This window comes from Neolamprologus multifasciatus, chromosome 12 (genome assembly GCF_963576455.1).
Source record: "Neolamprologus multifasciatus chromosome 12, fNeoMul1.2, whole genome shotgun sequence".
NCBI classification, from domain to species: Eukaryota; Metazoa; Chordata; class Actinopteri; order Cichliformes; family Cichlidae; genus Neolamprologus; species Neolamprologus multifasciatus.
The window spans coordinates 16,241,740-16,266,846 of record NC_140450.1 but is presented as its reverse complement, the minus strand read 5'-3'; the positions used below and the strand labels follow the sequence as shown (position 1 = coordinate 16,266,846).

At 42.1% G+C, this 25,107-nt stretch overlaps 1 protein-coding gene across 1 annotated transcript in view; it reads left to right on the top strand.

Moving 5' to 3' along the window:
* LOC146506689 (solute carrier family 28 member 3-like) overlaps window positions 1-19,981 on the top strand; it is a 32,971-nt gene extending 12,990 nt beyond the window's left edge. The window contains exons 4-17 of the mRNA XM_085180757.1: window positions 6,602-6,791; window positions 8,891-9,035; window positions 9,133-9,246; window positions 9,484-9,561; window positions 9,689-9,769; window positions 10,047-10,127; window positions 10,233-10,358; window positions 11,141-11,265; window positions 11,446-11,614; window positions 11,734-11,931; window positions 13,131-13,212; window positions 14,780-14,878; window positions 17,500-17,614; window positions 17,727-19,981. Of these exons, the coding sequence (XP_085036883.1) occupies window positions 6,602-6,791; window positions 8,891-9,035; window positions 9,133-9,246; window positions 9,484-9,561; window positions 9,689-9,769; window positions 10,047-10,127; window positions 10,233-10,358; window positions 11,141-11,265; window positions 11,446-11,614; window positions 11,734-11,931; window positions 13,131-13,212; window positions 14,780-14,878; window positions 17,500-17,614; window positions 17,727-17,844 (1,721 nt within the window). The 3' untranslated portion in view covers window positions 17,845-19,981. The remainder of the gene's footprint in view (window positions 1-6,601; window positions 6,792-8,890; window positions 9,036-9,132; window positions 9,247-9,483; window positions 9,562-9,688; window positions 9,770-10,046; window positions 10,128-10,232; window positions 10,359-11,140; window positions 11,266-11,445; window positions 11,615-11,733; window positions 11,932-13,130; window positions 13,213-14,779; window positions 14,879-17,499; window positions 17,615-17,726) is intronic.
* Window positions 19,982-25,107: the final 5,126 nt, after the last annotated feature.

The window sequence follows — 25,107 nt, the reverse complement described above, 5'->3', positions numbered from 1 at the left end:
TGACTTTGAAACGTGGAGGCAGAAGAAGTAAACACCCCGAATCAAAAGCGTTTAGCTGCAAAATAGATCCAAACTTATGAGTAACTGTGTATGAGTAACACCTTTTCAAGTCAAATGCACTTAAACAGCATCTCAATAAGAACAGTTAAGTCAGTGAGAATCAATAATGAATCAGTTTGAAATAGTTAGTTGTTTTTTTTTTTTTAATATACATTCACAACATCAGTTCGGTGATTTTCCAGAGGACTCCAAACTTGTCCAGTCCTGACACGGCATAGAGCTGTGTCCCGTGGAAAAGTTCCCACTTGCAGAGACCGTACGGACGAAGCAAAGTCTGCAGCGTCAGCTCAGCTGGTGAGGAAGAAAAAATCCGGTGCGCTTCACTTCGCATACATGCACTTCAGAAACTATGAAGAAGCGGCATCCGTCTCGTGTCCAGGTAGCACGAATCCACGTTAATCCAAAAACGTCACGGTAAAGTCGTTCAGCAGATAACAATATTACTGTCACTACCTGATCCATACCGGAAACCCAATCGGTACCCCGCATGCGCAAAAGATGTCTACTTCCGGTCGTAGCGTTTTATGATAGTTATGGGTCAGAGTATCTGTTAAAATGTTTAGAATAATAAGTATATCTTAAAATGTTTGCAATAATGAAGCATTTCAGTACAATGTAGACAAAAACGAAAAATAAAAGGATAGTTACGGATCGGGACTCCCCGATCCTTACTGCGCATGTGCAAAGTCGGACCATACAAATCGGGTCTACCCGATCTGTACTGCGCATGTGCAGATGTATTCTTCTTCTTCTGTTCGTTTAATGGCAGTTTACTCCCCAGTGTACGAGGATACTGCCACCTGCTGACCGAGCGAATGAACCCTATTGTAAACTGAATTGGCGTCATTACAAACGTGTGTTAAATTTGATTTAGTGATAGTCGAGTGTGTTTATGCTTGTCTGTGTGGAGAGGATTGACTGGAATAGTGATGATGATGTCCGCTATCACTGTCAATTGTCAGTAAACACTTAATCTGGCTGCTGAATCTTCACGTGACACATTGCTAAGTCAATATAATTAAGTCTGTAATTAGGCGCCATTCTTCTTATTTTACGGCGCTTTTGTTCAATCGGGGAACGCTCTCTGTTGAGGAGAAAAGCATGAATTTGTTTGTATACGGATTATCCATTGTTTAAATGTCCCGGGCAGTCGAAAAGGAGGCAGAGCTGTTGAGAAATGCTAGGAGTTAACTGGGCGCTAACCGTATCATTCAAATATACTCCATCCATCCATCTTCATCCGCTTTATCCGGGGCCGGGTCGCGGGGGCAGCAGCCTAAGCAAAGAGGCCCAGACCTCCCTCTCCCCAGCCACCTCCTCCAGCTCATCCGGGGGAACACCAAGGCGTTCCCAGGCCAGCCGAGAGATATAATCTCTCCAGCGTGTCCTGGGTCTGCCCCGGGGCCTCCTCCCGGTGGGACATGCCTGGAACACCTCACCCAGGAGGCGCCCAGGGGGCATCCTTGTCAGATGCCCAAACCACCTCAGCTGGCTCCTTTCGATGTGGAGCAGCAGCGGCTCTACTCTGAGCCCCTCCCGGATGGCCGAACTTCTCACCCTATCTCTAAGGGAGATGCCAGCCACCCTTCGGAGGAAGCTCATTTCCGCCGCTTGTATCCGCGATCTCGTCCTTTCGGTCACTACCCACAGCTCGTGGCCATAGGTGAGGGTAGGGATGTAGATCGACCGGTAAATTGAGAGCTTCGCTTTTACACTCAGCTCCCTCTTCACCACGACGGACCGGTGCAGCGTCTGCATTACTGCAGCCGCAGCCCCAATCCGTCTGTCGATCTCCGGCTCCCTTCTCCCATCACTTGCGAACAAGACCCCGAGATACTTGAACTCCTCCACTTGGGGCAGGACCTCATCCCCGACCCGGAGTGGGCACTCCACCCTTTTCCGGCTGAGAACCATGGCCTCAGATTTGGAGGTGCTGATCCTCATTCCCGCTGCTTCACACTCGGCTGCGAACCGCTCCAGTGCGAGCTGGAGGCCCTCACCCGATGAAGCCAACAGAACCACATCATCCGCAAAGATCAGAGATGAGATCCTGAGGCCACCAAAGCGAAAGCCCTCCGCCACTTGGCTGCGCCTAGAAATCCTGTCCATAAAAATTATGAACAGAACCGGTGACAAAGGGCAGCCCTGGCGGAGCCCATCACCCACCGGGAACGAGTCCGACTTATTGCCGGCAATGCGAACCAAGCCCTTGCAACGGTTGTATAGGGATCGAATGGCCCGTAGCAATGGGCCAGACACCCCATACTCCCGCAACACCTCCCACAGGACACCCCGAGGGACACGGTCGAATGCCTTCTCCAAGTCCACAAAACACATGTAGACTGGTTGGGCAAACTCCCATGCACCCTCAAGTATCCTCGAGAGGATGAAGAGCTGGTCCAGTGTTCCGCGGCCAGGACGAAAACCGCATTGTTCCTCCTGCATCAGAGGTTCGACTAGCGGACGAACTCTCCTTTCCAGCACCCTGGCATAGACTTTCCCGGGGAGGATGAGGAGTGTGATCCCCCTGTAGTTGGAACACACCCTCCGGTCCCCCTTCTTAAAGATGGGGACCACCACCCCGGCCTGCCAATCCACGGGTACTGCCCCTGATCTCCACGCAACATTGCAGAGGCGTGTCAACCAGGACAGCCCTACAACGTCCAGAGCCTTCAGGAACTCGGGGCGGACCTCATCAACACCAGGGGCTCTGCCACCAAGGAGTTGTTTAACTGCCTCAGTGACCTCGCCCCCGGAAATTGGCGGGTCATTCCCCTCATCCCCAGACTCTGCTTCCTCCTCGGAAGACGCGTCAGTGGGATTAAGGAGGTCCTCGAAGTATTCCTTCCACCGCCTGACAATTTTCTCAGTCGACGTCAGCAGCGCTCCGCCAGCACTATACACAGTGCAGGTAGAGCACCGCTTTCCCCTCCTGAGACGCCTGACGGTTTGCCAGAACCTCTTCGAGGCAGTCCGAAAGTCTTTTTCCATGGCCTCTCCAAACTCCTCCCACACCCGAGTTTTTGCTTCAGCCACTGCCCGAGCCGCATTCCGCTTGGCCTGTCGATACCTGTCGGCTGCCTCCGGAGTCCCACAGGCTAACCAAGCCCGATAGGACTCCTTCTTCAGCCTGGTGGCTCCCTTCACCTCTGGTGTCCACCATTTGGTTCGGGGATTACCACCACGGCAGGCACCAACCACCTTGCGGCCGCAGCTCAATGCAGCAGCTTCGGCAATGGAGGCGCTGAACATGGTCCATTCGGACTCGATGTCCCCCGCCTCCCTCGGAATGCTGTTGAAGCTCTGCCGGAGGTGTGCGTTGAAGATCTCGCGGACTGGGGCCTCTGCTAGTCATTCCCAGCACACCCTCACTACGCGTTTAGGTGCACCAGGTCTGTCCAGCGTTCTCCCCCGCCACCTGACCCAACTCACCACCAGGTGGTGATCAGTTGACAGCTCAGCCCCTCTCTTTACCCGAGTGTCCAGAACATATGGTCGCAGGTCTGGTGATACGATTACAAAATCGATCATCGACCTACGGCCTAGAGCGTCCTGGTGCCACGTGCACTTATGGACACTCTTATGTTCAAACAAGGTGTTTGTTATGGCCAAACTGTGATTAGCACAGAAGTCCAATAACAAAGCACCGCTCGGGTTCAGATCAGGGAGGCCGTTCCTCCCAATCACGCCCCTCCAGGTCTCGCTGTCGTTACCCACGTGAGCATTGAAGTCTCCCAGCAGGACAACAGAGTCTCCAGGTGGAGCACCTTCCAGCACCCCCCCCCCCCCCCCCCAGGGACTCTAAGAAGGCTCCGAACTGCCACTCGGTGCATAAGCGCAGATGACAGTCAGGACCCGTTCCCCGACCCTAAGGCGCAGGGAACAAACCCTCTCGTCCACCGGGAAAAACCCCAACGTACCGGCAGCAAGCCGAGGGGATATTAGAATACCCACCCCAGCCCGCCGCCTCTCACCAGGGGCAACTCCAGACTGAGACAGAGTCCAGCCCCTCTCCAGGAGACTGGTTCCAGAGCCCAGCCCCTCTCCAGGAGACTGGTTCCAGAGCCCAAGCCGTGCGTAGAGGTGAGCCCGACTATATCTAGCCGGTACCTCTCAACCTCACGCACTAACTCAGGCTCCTTCCCCACCAGAGAGGTGACATTCCATGTCCCTATTGCCAGTCTTGGCAGCCGGGGGTCAGTCCGCCAGGGCCTCCGCTCCTGGCCGCCACCCGGCACACAATGCACTCAAATATACTGAATGTCGTAATGTTGGCAAAGAGAGGAAGTGACGTAAGATTTGCGCATGCGGGGTACGGATCGGGTTTCCGGTACGGATCGGGTAGCGACAATTACATCCCGAAAACAGCGCTGCGGCGGCTTCACTCGTTGCCATGGAAACACACCTCTGTGATCCGGTGAATCTGTGATCTTCCCGACGTCCACGTCGAGGCCAGCCTGGTCTGTTTCCGCGAAGTATGGCAGACATCTACTTTGCCGCGATGTACCTTTTCATGTATCAATCATCAGCTGCTCGAAGATACTGCACACTGAGGTCCAAGGGAATATGTTCGGGCGCCATTTTGTAACGTCGGGTTGTGTTTAGTGGTTGAGAGGAGGCGGCAAAACAATGAGCAGGATAGTCGAAGGAATACACGCTCACGCTGGCTTTGGGAATTCCACAGTGTATTCTTTAATACACGTTCTCTTCGTCAACCATATAAGCCCGGTTGAATGGCTGCAGCTTAACAAACAGCGCACAGTGTTCGTACAACCCATACGTTGCAAAAAAAAAAAAGGTGTGTGGAGAGGTAAAACATAAAACCCGTCCCTCCTCATGTCCACACAATCACAGAGAGAGTCAGTGGCGCATACTGATGACAACATTAACCCTTGACGGGTTGTCTTAAAGAGACACCACACCATTGTGACCATGGACTGTAGAAAACATGGACGACGCGACAGCTCCCCAAAAATGAAGCCAAAACGTCTCTATCGCCCCCTTGTGTCTGGCTGCAGTATAGGTCATAAACCCCGCCTCCTCCATGTTAGCGGATGGGACTGCGGTCAGACTAAAATAAATTAATTCTCCTTAGATAATTTTTTTCCAAAGATTCTTTCTATTGTTTTCAATAGTTCTCATCACGCTGATTGATGTTCAAGGGGTCTCCTTTCCCATAAGTTTGATTCTAATTCCTACCGCGGTGATGTTAAATTGGGGTGAAACCTCATCATAAGAGCTTTGACTGACAGCTGCAGTCACGGAGAAACTTGCGTATCTCTGTTCGCGAATAGCAGATAGAGCGTAGGCTCTGAGAGGATGCCCAGCGTTTACGCTACAAAAACACGACCGAGTGTTTTAACCTGACAGCCTGAGGTGTTCTTCAGTAAACTGGACTACCTGACAGAAGGACCCGAGGCCCCGCTGTACTTTTTCAGTAAGTTAAGAGTAGCAGGTGTGTAGCATCGCTAACTAGCTAGCAACAAGCCTTCAACACAGTGCGTATGCTAGCGGCTAAGCTAACTAACAAATTAACAACATTGTGATTTTAGAACTATAAGATGATAAGCTGTGTGTCTTTTTTATAACAGTGACATGGTTGTATTTACCTTAATTAAACGAGTCGTCAGTCGCGGTAAACCAGCAAAAAACTCGAGCAGCCGGGCTACATAAAAAGTGTAGGGGGGCGTGTTTGCGGTCACGTCCAGTGGGTGTGTGTGCAGGAGCATGACACAGTCGCTCCACCTCAAGTCACTACTGCGCAGACTCTGGCTCCAAATTTGCAAGATGGCAGCCTCCACAAGTGGGGTATTTTGGCTTCATTTTTGCACAATGGTAGGAGGCGGGGTCGCGTCGTCCATGTTTTCTACAGTCCATGATTGTGACTGTTACAAAAGGATTACATTTAAATGCTGAATACATTTCAGAACATGTACTTTTTTACTTTTATTTGAGTAAAAAAGTTTAATCATGAATTCCATTTGTAAACAGTTATCAATCTTACACCACCTTTGATAAAATACATTAATTCATTCTTCTTTACCTATACATTTTAGCTATTTATAGTATAGTTTGCATTTTAATGTTCAGGTAAGAATTGAATTTGTTTATTCATGTTACTAGCTAAGCTAATTAGCAAAGCTAGCGAACAGTGTTCAGCTAGCTAACAGTGTTCAGCTGTTTCTTCTGTTTTTTGTTTTTTTTTGCCACCACTAATTCTCTATATATTGCTTTTGTGTGCTAGATTTTCTACTGCTACTAGACTACCTTTAGTTAACCTCTCAGCTCAGACCTGTTCAGTCGAGGAATCTAGTAAGAATTGGAGTCCTGAATCATACATATGAACCTTTAAGTAGCGTTTGCCTGCTGGAAGATGTGTCATCTGTGCACTCCATTTTCACATCAACTACACCCCCTCATGTCTCGCTGGTAGATACAAAACAGATAATGCAGTAGTCTAAATAAAAACATTTCATTAACATGTCAGTAGTCTGAGGGTCATGCGAGGATGTAACTCACATTGATTCTATATTTGTTTCAGGCTTTGTTGCCATGGTGATAGCGGCATGTGTTGTGAACTTCCATCGGGCTGTTGGGCTGCTGGTCATCTCCTTGGTAACCATTTTTTTCCTGGTCTGGGATTGGATGATGGAACGATATGGTGAGCAAGTGTGGGAGGCTCTTGCTCCTATCAGAGACCTTCTCAGCAGGAACTGGTGTGGGATCAAATGGTGAGAAATGAGGCAAATCATATTTCAGCCTTTCTGCTCCCATGTGCACCTTCTACGGCAAAGGAACTGGGCACCTAGGGGTTGGCCAGGTGGGCTGAGAGAACTGATCTTTTCACCATAATGACACAGGAACAAAAAATGTGAGGGACTGTAAAGATAGCATATCAAAAATCCCTCGTTGATGTGAATGATGTGCGAGACAGTTCAGCATGTGGAAGTCTGAGGATGTGGAAGTCTGAGGATGCTGTGATTTTTAGAAAACTAAGAAACGTTTTCTAAAAATCACAGCATCCTCAGACTGATAAAATTTCTGATTAGTGAGACTGACATGAGTATTGCAGTAAACACAATAAAATGATTTGCTGAAATGCACCCCACCCGGATAATTTTAATTTTCTTTATCTTGTAGATGGTAAGCGATGATTTAAATATATATACTGCTTTATTATTCATAACATCAATGCTTGACCTACAGTACAGCCTTTGGCTAATGTCTACAAACCATATTACATTCTTTTAAAATCCTGTTCTGTCTAATAGCTTTTGCGATCAGAATTATGGTCTGAATGCACTGTCATGTTAAAAACATAAATTCTCTGCACGCTCCTCTAGTTCAGGGTTTATCTCTTTATGTCTTCATTTCTATTTGTGTCATTTCAGATATTACATTATATGTGGTATACTGTATGACAATGTCTAAGGCAGGACAAGCAGAAAAAAGGGGGGCGGGCGAAATAAAGAAATGTACAACGTATTGCCAACTGCCACTCCTGTAAGAAAAACAAACATACAACACCAGGTGTGTGAGTGTGAGGGAGAGAAAGAGAGTGTGTTTTTGTCACGAAATGTACTTGATAATGAGGGTGAGAACCTGCAATAATGCCCCCTAGGAGCCAGAAGCAGACAGAGATGGATCCAGGACCATCTGCAGCCCCAAGAACACTGAAGGCCTGGGGCCAAACTTGTCAGTTATATCTGAGCACCCGTCTCAGCAAGAGTAGGAGGGAGACCCTAGATGGTGCACCACCGGCCAATGGCTGGGAGTCCCAGGGGTGACGGGTAGCCAATGCCGCTAGAGGCCGGCCAACCCGGTGAAAGTCAAGATCAGGGTACCCCCACCACCACCCACCAACCCACCCCCGCTTTTCTTTATTAAACCATGTAGCACTGACCTATGAATCTTTCAAGCACCTAAAAAAAAAAAAACCACTTAACTTCAACGTAGATTGTAAGTTGCATCTAAACTGTATGCTTTCTTAGTAGCAGCTTGTCACAAGAACACATCATTTGTTCTCAATGTAAATATGTGTGGAAGAGTTTAGAAGAGAGATACAACTGTGAGTGTCTACAGCCATCTGTAAAATATGGGTTTGGGCCACATTTCAGCTGATGGTGTTGGGGATCCTGTCAAAATAACATTATGAAGTCAGAAAAGTATGATCAGATTCTGATCAACCAATCAACACCATCTGGAAAGTATCTGATTGGCAACAGCTTCATTTTTCAGCATGATAATGATCACAAACACACTGCTGATGCAGTAAAAGCATACCTGGATAGAAAAACACACAGTGGAACATAATCAGCTAAGGATTAGCATCCCCAGAGCCTGGACATTAACATTATAGAAGCACTGTGGGATCATCTTGACAGAGAACAGAACAAAAGGCAGCCAACATCCAAAGATTAGCTTTGAACGTCCTTCGGGAAGCCTGGAGAACTATTCCTTAAGAGTACTTAAAAGAAATGACAAGAAAGCCTGCCAAAGAGTTCAGGTTGAAGAATACAGGTGGTCAGACCAGATATTGACCGTTAACTCTGGTTTTGCCTTATGTACGGTATTTTTATTTATGTTTGCACATTCTAGTAAATCACTGCACCCATTTCCAGATATCCTAGTGAAACGTAAAGAAATGAGAGTTGGTTCAAGATTTTGCACAATAGTGTATTTGTTCTGTTTCTAAGCTGACACAAATTTAGATATATAACAGTATTATACACATAACGTGGAATACACACTGCATACTATAGTGTTTGTACAGAGTTTCTGTGTTCTTCTCTCTGAATTCCTCCACTTCCCCTCTTTCTTTCTCTTTCAGGATAATATATATGTCAGTGCTCGTAGCCGTGGTGTGCTGGCTTGCTCTGGACACGGCCCAGCGGGGGACTAGACAGCTGGTATCTTTCTTCGGCTTGCTGCTGTTCGTCTTCTTAACACTCCTGTTCTCCAAACACCCCTTCAGGGTAAAAGATGGACATACATGCTTACAATTGCATAAATGCACAAATTCACACACACATTTTTGCACATAGACAAATGTATTTTTCATGTGTGTTGCAGTGGTCTTGGCAAACGCTGTTTTTTGGGACTGGGCTGCAGTTTATCTTTGGTCTTCTCATTCTCAGAACCACTTTTGGTTTAGGTGCACTGCGGTGGCTTGGAAACAAAGCAGAGGTGTACACACAAATATATTTAAACACACAGACATCCTTTTTTTTAGTGGTTTGTATGGTTGCTTTTGATAAATTTGCAGATGTAGCAATCACTGCTTTTCTAAAACAAATGTTCCTCCTGCATATATTTGACATTTAATGTTAAGATGATGGAAACGCTACATTTAAAATGTAAAAAAAAAATCATCTGTTACAATTTCTTTTTTTCTGTTGCTGAAAACTGAAAATCTCTATGCAGGCGTTTATGTCCTTCGCAGATACCGGATCAAAGTTTGTGTTTGGTGAAAGTTACACGGACCACTTCTTTGCCTTTAGGGTATGACGATCCAGTGAAAGCGCACATGTGACTAAATGTGTTTAAAGGACAATCTAGTTTTTAATATCAAGGTATAAACATAACTAGAAGCATTACAAATATTTTGCTGATTGTGGACTCTCTGCAGGTGATGCCAATACTTGTATTTTTAAGCTCTGTCATCTCCATGCTCTACTACATTGGCTTCATGGCCTGGCTCATTTGTAAGGTGAGAATGGAGGAGAGCACAGACACAAAAAGACATGCTGTATAAGGAGTCAGATGAATTGTTTCAAAGCATTATTTTAGAAATAAGACATAAAAAAATAGGAAATGAAAGACTGTTGACTGTTATAGTAACAGACAGCACGGAATGAGAATTTATATTATTATTATTAATAATGATAATAGTGTTATATTTATCACATTATTATGATTATTATTATTATTATTATTATTATTACAGTTTTCCCCTGTTTTACATTCCGTCACTGATTTTTCCCCAGATTGGATTCATAATGCAGGTTACCATGGGAACATCTCCAGCAGAATCAATGGCTGCAGCTGGAAATATATTCCTTGGACACGTAAGCAACTGTAACCATTTACAATAGTACACTAATGTCAACTGTATTGATCAACTAATCTCAGTCGACTCCATTGTCTGTCCTCATCATCATCTCTCTCATCAGACCGACTCACCTCTCCTGATTCGTCCATATATCAGTGAGCTAACTCTCTCAGAGATCCATGCTGTGATGACAGGGGGTTTTGCCAGCATCTCTGGTACCATTTTGGGAGCCTTCATCTCCTTTGGGGTGAGGAAGAGGATGTGCTGAAAGGATGGGGTGCGGATTTGAAGAAGTGTTGAGGTTGTCAGAGTTAGGCGTATTTGGAAAGTGTTTAGGCACCCAAACTTGTCCTGTGTGCGCTTGATTAAAATTTTATTCTCGTGAATAAACAAACAAAAACAAATAAAAATACAAATAAAGGGAATAAGGGCAGACGCAAGGCAAAGTCATGTCAAGTCTGAATAATTAAATGGGAATTGGGAAAGTGCTAAACTAAAAGCAATGAAAAGTATACACAGGGAACGCAGAGGGAAAATACAAGAGTGATTGACAAGATTTAAAAAAAAAAAAGATTGGCTATAAGAAGTTCAAAGACAACCTCGCATGTGATAACTGGACAGCAGTTTAACAAGAAGTTTAATGAACTGGAAAGTAATACGTGAGTATTTTCAGAAATAAAACAGAAAACTCAAATCAAGACACAATTTCTATCTTCTCATCCTTTTCTATTGACCTGGGCAGCTTAAATTTTGCAACACAGTGGGCAGAGTTTACCCTAACATCAAAAAAACATCCAAAGTTATGCTCTCTATCTTGACCAGGTCTCTCTCTCAAAAGAGATTCTTCTTCATGGCTGAATAAAGGTCACATTTATTGTAATTATTAATGCTCAATTTCAAAGAGCAGGATGCAAAAAATAGCATGTATAGGAGTCATTTCTAATTTCATTTAAGGCTTGTGACTGAATTTGACAATTTGATAAAAAAAATGAAAAATGAATCTGTGCCATTTGTTGCCTTTCTTTTGAGGTTGATGCAACGCACTTGTTGACAGCAACAGTAATGTCTGCTCCAGCTTCTCTGGCCATTGCCAAGATGTTCTGGCCTGAAACTACAGTTTCAAGGTCCAATCGACCAGTCAAAATGGACAAGGGGTGGGTAAGAGTGATCACAGTAAACACACAGATAACTACACCATACAACATCTATTTTATACTTGATTCAAATGGTTACAATGGTTTTCTACAGTTTAATCTTTAAATTCACTCTGTTTACATAATTTCGCTGTTGCTTCATCCTGTCACTTCTTTCTGACTTTCTGACTTCTTCGTCAGTGAAAGCAAGAATTTGTTGGAGGCGGCATCCCTTGGTGCATCTCGTGCAATCGCACTAGTGGCCAGCGTTTTAGCCAACATCATTGCCTTCATGGCCTTGCTGGCCTTTTTTGATGCTGTCCTCTCCTGGCTGGGAGCGATGTTCGACTATCCACAGCTCAGCTTCTCAGTGAATATACACAAACACACACACCAACCCTCCAAAATAAACTTTATATAAATATAATAAAACACAGCTTGATGTGACTATTATTCTATTGTTTCTGCTTCTTTGTGTCCCTTGTTTAGCTCATCTGCTCCTACGTGTTCATGCCTCTCTCCTTCATGATGGGTGTTTCCTTTGAGGACAGTTTCATTGTTGCTGAACTGATGGGCATTAAGACATTCCTTAATGAGTTTGTGGCCTATCAGAAGCTGTCAGAGTTGATAAACCGGAGGAAGGCAGGGGGGCCAGAATATGTGAACAATGTGAAACAATACATTTCTGTAAGTTTTATTCATGTTCTCACTATTTCTCTTCTAATTTTTAGTTCTTCCCCTATCTGGTTTGCTCAGTATGATTAGTCACTGTTCACAAAACAGTGAATCAGTCATCTGTCATCACGATACCACACAAAGTCAGCAGAACTTCACAGATATCAGTCTATCCAGTTAGGAAGGATAAACAACTGTGGATGCCATTAAAAAAACATTAAATAAACAGGAAGTGAGAGCTATAACTAAACAGGGAAATAAAAAAATACAAGAAAAACTGTTTTGTCCTTGTCCTCGAGGACAAAGACGACATCGCATTGAGACCAAAAATAATTACACTCCACATTAATTTATGTGGTTTTATTGTGTTTATGATTAAAATTAGAGACTTGTAACTTCTGGTTACAGTAACTACACTGATTAATATTGATCATATCCCTCTTGACAGCCAGCGAACCTCTGTGTGGAGTAATAAAGTCTCATGCTCGCTGCCCATCTCATTGCACAACGCAGCAAATAAGCGGGAGTTCAGCGGCCTGGCTTTCACAAAGTTAACCATTTTTACAGTGGTGTTCAAAACATGTTTCAGATGGGCAGGTATTACCTTTGTAGCAACAGCCGGTGGATGCTCCGTGTCTCCCAGTCACGGCCATCAGTGCAGATGCCAACATATCTGTCCCACACAAGTCCATGAATGTATCCAGCTTTGAAATATAACTTCTGCAGTTGTCCTTCTGTTTACAGAACAGTATCAGACCATTCATCACTTTCCACATGACTGTCTCCAGCTATGCTAGTCACTTGGCTAGTATCCACAGATACATCTGTTCTAGCATCCCAATCTGACGAACACGTTGTTGTTGAACAATCACCTGTGCAGTCACAGGCAAATGCAGATATGAGCTGATTGGTGGTAGTGACCGGTGTCTCGGTGGTAGGAGGGTTTTTTTGTTTTGTTTGTTTTTTCATGTTACCATTTGTCCATTTCGATGCTGCACTGAATGCTTGGAGACAACTTCGACAGTCAGGTGTCAGTCAATTGGGCAAGTGACGCCTGTGAATTTTCCCAGCGCAATTTTTTTTGCTGAACACCAGAGGGTGGTGTATACACATTTATTTACATCAAACTGTATTAGTGCAAATGTAGGCTTTTGGAAATCATGACCCCTCCTCATGCGTTTTCTTTACTAGATTTATTTGCTCTGTTCCAGGTCCATTCTGAAGCCATTGCAACGTACGCTTTGTGTGGATTTTCCAACTTTGCTTCACTGGGGATGTCGATTGGAGCGCTGTGTGAGTGACACCTGTTAAGAAAGCTGAGCAGAAAAAAAATAGAAAAACATTAAACTTCATGATGTTGGAAAAATTCTGAACTATATTGTAGCACACAATTTTTTGATAGTATCTCCACCACATGAACAGACTGGGGGGTGGGATGGAGGGGGTGTCCTTGATGTTTTTGGTTGGCACAACAAGGAACCCATCTGTCACATTTAAGGCAAGTTACAGTGTGTGGGCTGAATGGGCTTGTAGCTGCCAAATTCCCCTAACTCTCAAATAGACAGAAAATTATCAAAAGTTTAAACAAACGCATTTATAACTATTATTATATAAAGTAATGGGACAAGTCTAATTTGTGTGCTTCTTTTCAGTCAAAGAACAGACCGTGACTATGAAAAAATGATTACTTTAAATTGAGAAAAAACTCCACACTCATCATTTTGATGAAGTGTAGCGAAGAAGTTACAAAGATGAACAATCCTGCAACGGTCCTGACATTTCCAATGACAAGGCCAAACCTGATAAATGCACTTTTAAAAACATCTTCACAATTTCTTCTCCAGACACAGCTCAGGGATCCTTCAAGTATTAAAGGACTGAAAATAAGCAAAAAGTCTTGATTATAGAAGAGTAAGAAAAAAACTGTCAATTTTAACTTTTCATGTCATTCTGCGGTTGTGCAGACGTAACAGGACAGTCTAATATAATAGTAACTTGTCCTTGGTCTACAAAGGACAAGTCTGAGGTTTGGAAGCCACGAGCATCACCAGAGAATAGATTTCCTGATGCTTTGGTGGTCCTGTCTTCAGCTGTTTGTTTGCGGATCTTCCAGTCTGTAGTTTGATCAGGTGACTGTCTCGGTGCCTGTAGCACTACTGAAGCTCCTGGTTTGCTTTCACAGTATGTCTGGACTACTTGCACAGTCAATTTTACTGTATTCATCTGAATCTGACCGCTGAGTTTAGCTCTATATGTGTCAGAATTCAGAATTGCTTCTTTCTCCTATCAAATCCTCAATAAGCACTGGTGAAATTCAGCTGCTGGGGAAATATGTATACCTGTGCATCAATCTGCTGCTATTTGCTTCTCAATAATCTCCCACCGCCATCCTTCAGGTAAAAGTTGCCCACCACCTGTAAGGTTGGCTGAGTGATGTTGAAGGGGTTTTCTTTACAATAGGATCGTGTGATTCACCACTGTTGTCTTACCTGAATGTCCTTATCTTTTTATGTTGCACAGCTCACCTGTGTGACCCTTTTCCCAGAATGCTCCCACTATCTGTCTTATGGAAATAGCTGTTTTGTTGCCTATTTCACCCCCACTGAGAGGTCCTTCCCTCACACCTGTCCATAAAACAGCTTTTCAGGGAATAGTCCAATTACATTTGCACCTTGTATAAAACTGCCTTTAATTCCTCTAATCGTTTTAACCCGCTGAACTACAGCTGAAGGTCTGAATTTCCATTTCACAATGATTGCTGGTTCAAACATACTGTAGGAGCACAGAGCCAAAGTTATAAACAAAATGTCAATATGAAATTTAAACACCTAACTGTACGGCATAATTGTTCTTTCCCCAGCTGCCATGGCTCCAGACAGACGATCTGATATCTCCAGCTGTGGCCTCAGAGCTCTGATTGCAGGCAGCATCTCCTGTTTCATGACAGCTTGTATCGCAGGTAACATCTGTTCTTCAGCCAGGCTTGATTTTCTCGGTAATAAAGTATTATGTTTGATATATTTCCTCATCAAGTACAAATATCTTTATTGGATCAAACAACCACTTCTACAGAAAGTGTGCATTAAATTTTCAGCAACTGTATATTAACCTTGTATACTGACATTGTTCTTAGTTCAAAAACATTTATTTTAGCTTTTACAACTGCAGAGTTTTAAGCACATTTTTAAATTTACTATTTAAAAATCAGTTCAAATCCAGCTTTTTAGTAAGTACCTGAGAGTTTGAGGGTTAAATAATACAATTAAGCATATATAACACTATATTTACTTACTTGGCATGTAATAATTTATCTTTATCTGTAAAATACTCCTTAATTAAGATTTAGTCATTATTCATTGTTAACTACTCAGGAATCAGTCACCTTAGTGTCGAGTGTTTCTTTATATCCTACATGAAAATAGGCTATAGTTCAATGGGTGAACTATGTCATTACCAGTGTTGGGTAAGTTACTTTAAAATAGTAACTTAGTTACATTACTAGTTACTTCTATCAAAAGTAACTCAGTTACTTCAAGTTACTCGTTACTTTCAGAGTAACTAGTTACCAGGGAAAGTAACTTTGGTTTTACTCAGAATTCTCTTGTTAATGTGTTGCTTCCATAACTTTGCCAGTCTTCTAGCTGCTTACTTGCCACAGGTGCACTGTGCCACCTACCAATAGAAAGGAAAAGATAATGTGCATGTTTCCACGAGAGAAATCCCACGCCTGGACCGTCATTGACTGCTGCCATGATTCTAGCCTACGTCACAGCGTCATGTGTGCTTTTTACATCTAACACAAAAACTGCAGTCGTGGTGCTTTGATTGTACTCAGAACTCGGAAATTCTGCCTTCTGAATATGAAGATGTAGGTAACACCAGACTGCAGATGAGCTGCATACAGAGCTGGACTGGGACAAAAAATCGGCCCGGGCATTTTGACTAGAGACCGGCCGCCATTATAGGAAAAATCATAAAGCCTTTGAATGAAAACAAACGCTGTTGTGACAGTAATGTTCACTGTTTTGATGGTATATATGTATCAATCTATCAATTGTTTGTTGTAAGATTCAGATAATTATTTTTTAAAAGCGAGACATTTTAAATGAGAATAAGAAAGAAAAGTATTTCCTTGTGCCCCCCTCTCCCTGTTAATGCCCTACCTGCCCCCCCTGGCAAAACTTTGCTAGATCCGCACCTGCACAGTTACCAGCTGTCAGCTACCTAAAAAAGGATCCTGGGGTTATCTGTCTCTCAGAAACAGTTTATAACTTCAACTCATTCATGTCACCTAAAAGGTAAACCTGTTTCTCCATCACCTGTTCAGCTCTGATGATTCAGTAAGGACATCTCCTGGTTTCATCCTCATGTTTCCCTCTCACCACATATCCAAACCATCATGACCAGCAGCTTTACAGCTGTGGCTCCAGCAAACATCAGCTGATACTAGAAATTAATATTAAATAAATTCTAACAACAGCTGATCAAGCTTAAATGTGCTGCTGTTGTTTAACGCGACATCCGCTGGTTTCCTCTTTCTGGTGCAAAGTGGGTGATAAACAAACAAGAGAGCCGATCAGCTGATCATTGATCAGTTTTCATGATTGAAGTAGAAACGGGAGAGGGAGGGGGAGAATGAAAGAAGAAGAGGCAGCTGTGCAGCAAACACAGAATAACTCCAGCTTTGTGTCTTTTTCATTGTAGCTGAATTACGGGACAAACTGATCCTTTTCACCTCAATAAGAAACGCGTAATATTTTCTCTGAATACCAGACGGGACGGTTGGCAACTCTAATAACTTATGAACAAAATAAAGTTCAACATCAGTAACATCATAGCACCCACCCAGCTGTATAGAAACTCCGTCATGCTAGCTAGCAGGCAGTACGGAAAAAGTCAGAACAACGAAAACAAACTCCACCTAAACTTGGTTTATATCTGACCCAGATAGACTGCAGGTCAGAACTTCTTACCTGAAGTTCACACTTGGACCGGCGGCCGCCTCGGGTCTCTTTTCCTTCTGCATTAACCTTTTGCTAATGTTATTGAATCTGTGGAAGCTCCGCGATAGCCACCACACGAAGTAACGAGTAACGACCCTATCTAAATCCCAGTAACGACTAACGCGTTCCTGATTTTGGCATAATAACTAGTTACCGTGCTCGTTACCACAATAATAACGTAGTTACTGTAACGCGTTACTTAATAACGCGTTAGTCCCAACACTGGTCATTACATACTACATAATACTGACAATACACAACAAGAAACATTTATTGATAGTACACTAAAATATACACTATGCAAAAATTTACATTTTTATCTTTTGATCAATCTTCAACATTTCTGCGCACAATTTAATAAGTACTTTCAATTTATCTTCATCTGCATCTTTATGTGCATTTTTATACAGTGATCTGGCATAACAGAAATATTTTTAAAATGTAACATTTTGAGCTACATTGAATTGATTCCTAAATCTTTAAATCTTCCAAATGTATCTGTTTGGCATATTTTATAAAACAAATAATAAACCTACATACATAACATTTAAAACCATAACTTGTTGTTTTGTTTTAGGTATGTTGTACATCCCTGATTCTGAGTGCCCACATTTGCTGAGTGTAGAGTTCAACAACACCAGCATGACCAACAGCTCACAGATGCACGCCTGCTGCACAGAACTATATAACAGGTGTGTGTGTGTTTATTACTGTTTATTACTATTGCCCAGTTAAAACGATATTACAACTCACTCGTCTGACCAAGTGGACATTTTCTCGTGCATGTGTGTGTTTTATTTGCAGTGTGACAGTATATGAGCCATGGAACGTGACAACAGGGGACGGATTCAGTCAGAGCAGTCTGCTGGGCTGCTGCACGCTCACGCCGTCTGAACGTTTCAACTGCAGCCTTATGCTGTAAATCACACACTCCAGTGCTACAGAGATGTGCTGTTTACAGGTTAAATCCTTTTTAGGGTGTTTTTCTTTTTTAAAGTTAAGTTTTCTTTCACAAAAAAAAAACGTAAAAATGAAACATGCCAAAAACGTCCTTTCACCCACACTTTTTGCATTGTTTTATAATAATTTAAAATATAGTGGCTTTTTTGTCATAAATCCTTTTCTTACTTCTATTACTATATAGTTTGAAAATAATACATATGCACTTTAATATTTCAAAAAAATTTTTACCTTTATTTTGTTTCTACATTGTAGCAATCATTATGTAAACAATCATTTCAAACTGCTATGATGTGACTGATATTTTCTATGTCTAATGTGTCGTACATGTGTTTCTAAAGCTTGCCAGTTTCTAAATAGTGCAAAAATCTCATGGTACAAAAAACTATATCAGAGTAATTTCCAGCACAAAAATGAGAAAAACTTGCAAAACCTGTTTAATTACACGCTTGACAGAGAGGATCTAACCTCTAACAACTTGTTCCTGCCTTGCCTGGAGTGGAGAACTTTTCAGTAACGGCACACTGATTAGCCACTAGATGTCACTGGTGTCTTTTGGTTCCTGTTTAGCAACCTAAACGCTGGATATATCAGGTCATTATGGAGGCACACTGGTTCGACTGGCAGATTGTCCAAGAATCTTGCTCATTACAGCTTTACTGAATTGCTAAAGCACTAAATCCCACTCTGAGAGGCACATGGTCATATTTTGGTCATATTTATTTTCCTAATGCTCTCTTAATAATACCTATTTTCACAGTGAGAGACTTCCGATGCCTTCCAATTAAACACAAGTAAAGCAACCATCTCAGTACTTACACTCAGTTCCTCAAAACTGTTAAAACCAATACCATACAATACATATATGCACCCATTTTCAGCAGATTCTCTATGGCTTCTATAACCAGGACATTGAGACCAGGAGACTCTTCTGTTCTCCCAACAACAACAGGTTCTCATTACTGACAAAGTCCTTTAAAAACACATTTCTTGAACACATAAATGTAGATGCAAAATTTGAAGGAATCAGCAGGAATTGCCTTGTTCCCAAGCAACACTTTGTCCTATTTGAGCAGGAAACACGTCAAAGCCTGGTGTCTGGTCTCAAGGTGCACAAAGACTTGTAACTTTGGCTATCCAGGAATGTTTAAAGTTACTGGATTTTCATTAATTAACTCTCTGGATCTTTTTTGCTGTAATGTATTTTTTCACTCCGTGCGTTCAAGATTGCCTCTAGCATTTGCATACTGTAAACATGTTTGCCTATATCTTTGTAATAAAATGCTTTTTATTCATTCATTCACAGTTAGCTGGAAAATCTGTACGTCAAATCTGTTTTTGATCTAGCCGGTAGTCATATCCCAGTAGAGTTTTTACCCTCTCTGTCTGTATGATCAGAAAACAACGTTGGATTTTTTAGAAAGATAAAAAATGTTGAGTTGAATATGATCTTGCCAGAAGTCGCATTCGAAGTGAGTGTAATCTGAAAATGTGATTCTGAACTTTACGGTTTTGAGAAAAACGATGGGGGATTTCAGGAAATGTGAAACAGAACAAAGAGGAAGGTATCATGGCCTGTACATTTACAACATCTGCATGTGTGAGATGAGCATGCAATCATGGAGATCACAAATGACAGTCTCTTCATTAATTCCAGCACAAGCAAAAGGTCAGATGGCTCCCTTCTCGGTGGGCAGGAGGTGTGTTCACATGTGCGAATTTCACACACCCACAAAGAGGGAACATTGAACTCAGCCATGAGACACTGACACATAGGGCATGTTTAGGCTCCATCTTTCTATATGCACCTCTAAAAAAAAAAAAAGAAAACATGCATCGATCATTTTGTCTTCATTTTCAGGGAAATCGGTGTGTTTAAAACAACGAGCCGTTTAGTTTGGACGACTTCTCTGCATCTGTAATATATAACAAAAGGAGACAATTTACATTTTTCCTTGTTAACTAATTATAGGAATAATCTCACCAATTTAATAACATTTTTCTTTGGCACACCATGACCAGCTATGTTTAGCTGTGTTTACTGTCACTGGTAAAAGAAATGCATGTTAAAAAATATTCTGTTTTTATCCAGGTAGTGAAAAACAGCTTTGTGGCTAATACTGGCACATTAAAAAATATTATGGCACATTATTTTTTTTATGAGCTAGTTTAAAGATATTCAAATAGAAGGGAAATTAGTAAATATCTTTGGCTGATCTAAAAGATGCACATACACCCACACACACACACAAACAAACCATCAAATGGAGAGAATAAACTCACTCTACAAGTTTCTTCTCCTTTAATCCTCTGAGATTTAAATCATTTTCATTTTCAAAACACGTTAATCAAACCTATTGTACAATAAAGTAAGAAAGATCTGATCTAAAAATGAGGCTGGTGTATATTTACTGTATACAGCAGACATTCAGCAGCCCTCTTTGTACAGCCAAGTTCTCCCTCTGATTTAATCAATTCTTAAAAATTGTTTTGTAACACTATGCATGGTTTGCTGGAAGGCTGTGTGGAAATTATATCATACATATCCAGTTGTATAGATATATATTTAACAACCTAAGTATGGGTTTTTAATCTGACTTACTTACCAAACTTACTTTGTGTTTGAGAGCTTTATCATCAAATCTGTAACAAATTTCACTCTTTAACTTGTATGTTTAGTTGATTTGAGTGTGAGGTTTTTCTCAATGTATTTTTTTAATTATTTATTTTATAAAATGTAATAATTAAAACAGAATCAGAGATATATTCTACTCTTAAATCAGGATTGGCATCAAAGCATATCAACTGAACAGGAAACCGACTTTGACCAGGGGGGCAAATTTAGCTTATTATTTCATTAAGAAACATTTTTTAAAAAGTGAAAATTTATTTGCAGTTACACAAAATGTGCAGAGGCACAAAAGGTAAATGTACATTTAAACCAGTGCCATAAAAGTTAATCCCACATAATCATACACTGGGCCACCTTTACAGACGTGCAGAAAATTCAAACATGCACAACTTGCTTTAAATCACATTATGAACAAGTATCCACACACGTGTGGTGTGCTCTCAGAGAAACAAAGAGCCATAGTTATGAAAGCTATAAAAGTGCAAACGTATGTGTCGTTGACTGCATAGCGTGCAAAGCAGGAGAGACATTTTCTCTTGGTGCAGATTTGGATTGATGATCTCACCACACACTGGGATGGTTGGGGTCGCTAACTGTAAGTTCAGAACATCCTCAACACGTTTCCATTTATTTAGCAATTTTCATGTGAGACCGTGCATGAATTGATGAATGACCTCCTCTGAGTTTCAAAGAAACTTGAGTACTAACAAGAGTCTCACTTTCAAAGGCCCACGGGCTCCAAAGTCCTCCTCAAACATGCTCCAGAACTGCTGCACATCCACGAAGCTACTATTAACTGAATAGTAAACTTGAGCTGTTAATTGTTAAAAATCTTAGATTTTACTTTGGGTTAGGGTTCTTTTAGCACTATGAATCTAGCATTTAAGTTAGCTATTGGAAACCTAATGCTAGCTATCCGTTATCAAGCTACAGTTAGCTAAAACGTTTCCAAACACAGCACTACTTTTAACTTTGAATATTATAACAGCCTAAAATTTATGTTTAGATATTTGACTTATTAGTGAACATCTACTCCGTGTAAATGTAACCATAGTGAACATAAGGATCCCACAGCTTACCTGTTCTTACTGCTGCATGTCTTATCATTAGCTTTCACTTTTGAATCTTGCCAGGCTCAATTTCACACTTTGGCAGCTTATAGAAAATATTTTTGTGTCCTTTACTTTGATTTTTTTTTGTTAAAGTCAGAGCCACAAATAGTTTTCCGCTCTTTGGGACGCTTAGAACTAACTGTCTTTTGCCTCTATGGTGGACATTGATGTCACACAATGCTTTAAGATCAGCTTGGTCACAGAAATCCATCAGCACCATGTTGTTTAAAAACTAGAAACATGTTTTCTGATTTCAAGTTACTTCAATAGATGACCTCCAATATTTGCCATACTGGTGAAACTGAATTGAAGATAAGGCGACTGTCCTATGATTTAAGGAGCGACCATAACCTCCAAAAGCAGAAGAAGAAGAGGAAGAAGAAAAAGAAGAAGAAGATGATGATAAATGGGAGAAGGTAGAAAAACTATGAGTGTCTAGAAAGCTTTGCAGCCTGGCCCCCAAATGGTTTCACTAAAATGCTTTTGATGCAATGTGCATTTTAGAGTGTAACCTTGTGGGAAGTAACAGCTGGTCAATTTCGAAAACCAAAAGAGAAGGGAAAGCAAATTCTACCGAGAACATTTCTGTAAGTACGAGGTACCTCCAATCCCAAAAAAAGAGCAAAGAAAAGAAAAGATATTTCCTGCAGCAGCAGAGAGGACATTCAAGGATTAATGGAAAGATAAAGGTGGATAGATGAAAAGGCCGAGTATTTAGGAGACTAAGGTTGGTAGATATTGGATTGTCATGTAGCACCACTCAAGAAGAAGAGGGAAGTGAAAGGGACCAGAGATGCACCGAATAATGGAGATGAAGCTGCATCAGCCAGTACTCTAAAAAAGCATACAAAGGAAGAGGAACAGACTGAGGAAGGCTGCTGGGATGACAGAAGCGCGTGGAGTTGGACTCAGGGTCGGCAGAAAACAGAAAATAAAGTTTGGCATGATTCACAGAGGCACTTAAAAGCAAGATAAGAAAAGAGAGAAATGGTAAAAGCATAGATAGATAGATAGATAGATAGATAGATAGATAGATAGATAGATACTAATCACTGTTCCTGGTTATATGCTCTCAGCCTAATAAACCTTAATTGATGCTTAATTGCTCATTGACACATAATTACACGGATGTGTCTTGGCACAGAGTGAGAAATTAAACAGGAGAATCCCTGACAAACGTGTGCAGACAAACAGTTGATCTGGTGCATTAATTATAGTAGAAAGTGGAGAAGCATGTTTCTCGTTAGAATATTACACACAACAGCAGTAATCGTGTTAGTATGGCCCGAGCATCATTTATATCCAAACAAGCATAGAGGTGTTTTGGTTTATTTTTTTTGTTATGGGAAATCTCCAGCATCATATCATTTTAAATGGGGTATTATTATTAGCGATACATGTAGATAGTATATGTGTAAGTGCAGTAAGTAGTATCCCACGTTTTTAGTAATTAATAAGGCAAGAAATACATTTTAAAAACTGTTACTTATTTGTATCTTTATTAACGCTATGACATCACAGTCCCCCTTTTAGAGAGAGGAGTTACAGGGGACTATTTCTAGACCAGGACTGACAGTTGGGTCTAATATAGGTGGACAAGGTCAAGGTCACAACAGATACAGACACAGACAGGGTATTCTGGGTTGTGAAGTACTTACAATAGACAACCTTCAGCTTATTTGACTTTGTGGGAGCAGTGTGGAGCGACCACGAAAGATATCATCCGAATTCTTTCACAGTGGACATCTTTTGTCGCACCGGGCTTGCACAAAGAATGCAAATGTGTTTGACAGTTCAGGAGTTGACCGAAGCGCAATCCGTCTTTTTGCAAACTTACATGTTTTTCTGACAAAAAGTAGAGTCTGTGAAACACTATCTCAGCGTAGCCCCATGAAACTAGTTTTTCTGTGTATCAGCAAAAACTTTGGAGGGGAACTTTTCAAGCTTGAGTGAGGAGTGAAGATGGTGCCCATTAAACCGTTCACATCGAGCCGGATTCAGCAGCAAACACTGTTTCCCATTTCCATTTGTTCTCAGAAATGATGTCTGTCTCTCTCTTTCTCTCCCCTTCAACAACACATAGGCTGTTTGAGGCAGGTTCTGGGAAAAACCTCTCTGACGAGCGACTGTTTTATGACTAAACTCGTGTTTAGCCGCATGTGCCCTTCATCCCATGTGCTTTCGCTCCTGCTGGGAGAGCTCACACAGACGCACAATTGCACGGAAGCGTAAACACATCAACGTGTGTGCGTGTGCTTGTTGGTCAATGCACGCGCTCATTTTCTGTCAGTCTCTTTCTCGCGCACACACACACACTCCCTGTAGGCCAGGCGGGTGGTCTGGCTAGGACAGGGATGGACACATGCTGGGATCAGAGCAGCAGCATGTGATTCACATTTCTCTCTCTCTCGCCCTCTCTTTCTGTCTCTGTCTTCCTTCCAATCTCTTGCTTCCTTCTTTCTCTTATCGCTGGAGCCTCTCTCCCAGCTCTCCCAGCTCTCCCAGCTCTCTGTGCCCCCCGGTGCCTTTGAAAACCTGAGTGTTTCAAATGTATTCTGCACACAAACTCATCAGTGAACTGCTCCAGAACCTATAGGGCCAATTAGATACTTGTGATTGAAATGTGGTGATTTTGCCCTCTCTCACTTTCTCCCCTCCCCCCCCAAAAAATCATGTGTTTTCTGTCTTAATCCTACACTCCCTCCTTTCTCCTGCCTGTTTTTCATGTAGCTAGCTGGGTACCAAACTCCTCATTACTCTAATAACTAATTACTCTAATTTGGAGAGAACGGCATTCTCCTAATGGGCTCAGAGGCCCGAAGAATATCAAGTGCTGTTTAATTCTTTGATTCTATTCAGGCTTTACATTTGTGCCTTCCCTCCAGCAGCTCTTCTGCCCATCTTTCCATCAATTTGGATCCCATTTAGGGTCCCTCCACAAACAGCTAAAGATGGCTCCATGGTGGGGGGAGACAGATGTGAGTTCTAAAAGCATATCAAAGCATCGCATCGAGTCCCTCCATTCAATGCTGCCCGTTGTTCCAGGCATGCAACAAGTGTTTACATGTTGTTGCTGCTACTCGTGCTTCACTGAACGCGTACTTATTTAACCCTATCGTTTGCTGAAATACACAAATCTCCATGGTGACCAGAGCAGCAGAGCACATAGAGGGCTCTTGAGAATGCATTAGGACCTTCTTGCGACGAAGGGGAGGCATCTTCGCTGTAAGCTAAACGGAGTATTGAGCCTGCTTCAAGGGCCCAAACACGGGTTATTGTCTCTACCTGGAAATCCTAACTATGAGCTGCACTCAGCGCAGTCTGAATGGGCAGGTAATTATGCATGTGGAAACTTAGATGGAAAAATTGGAAAAAAATAAATAATTCCACGACCTAGAACGCTAGTTTAAAAAATTGGAGAATTTTAAATTGGTAACAAGATATAAAGGAAGACATCAAATTGCATATAATATATAAATGT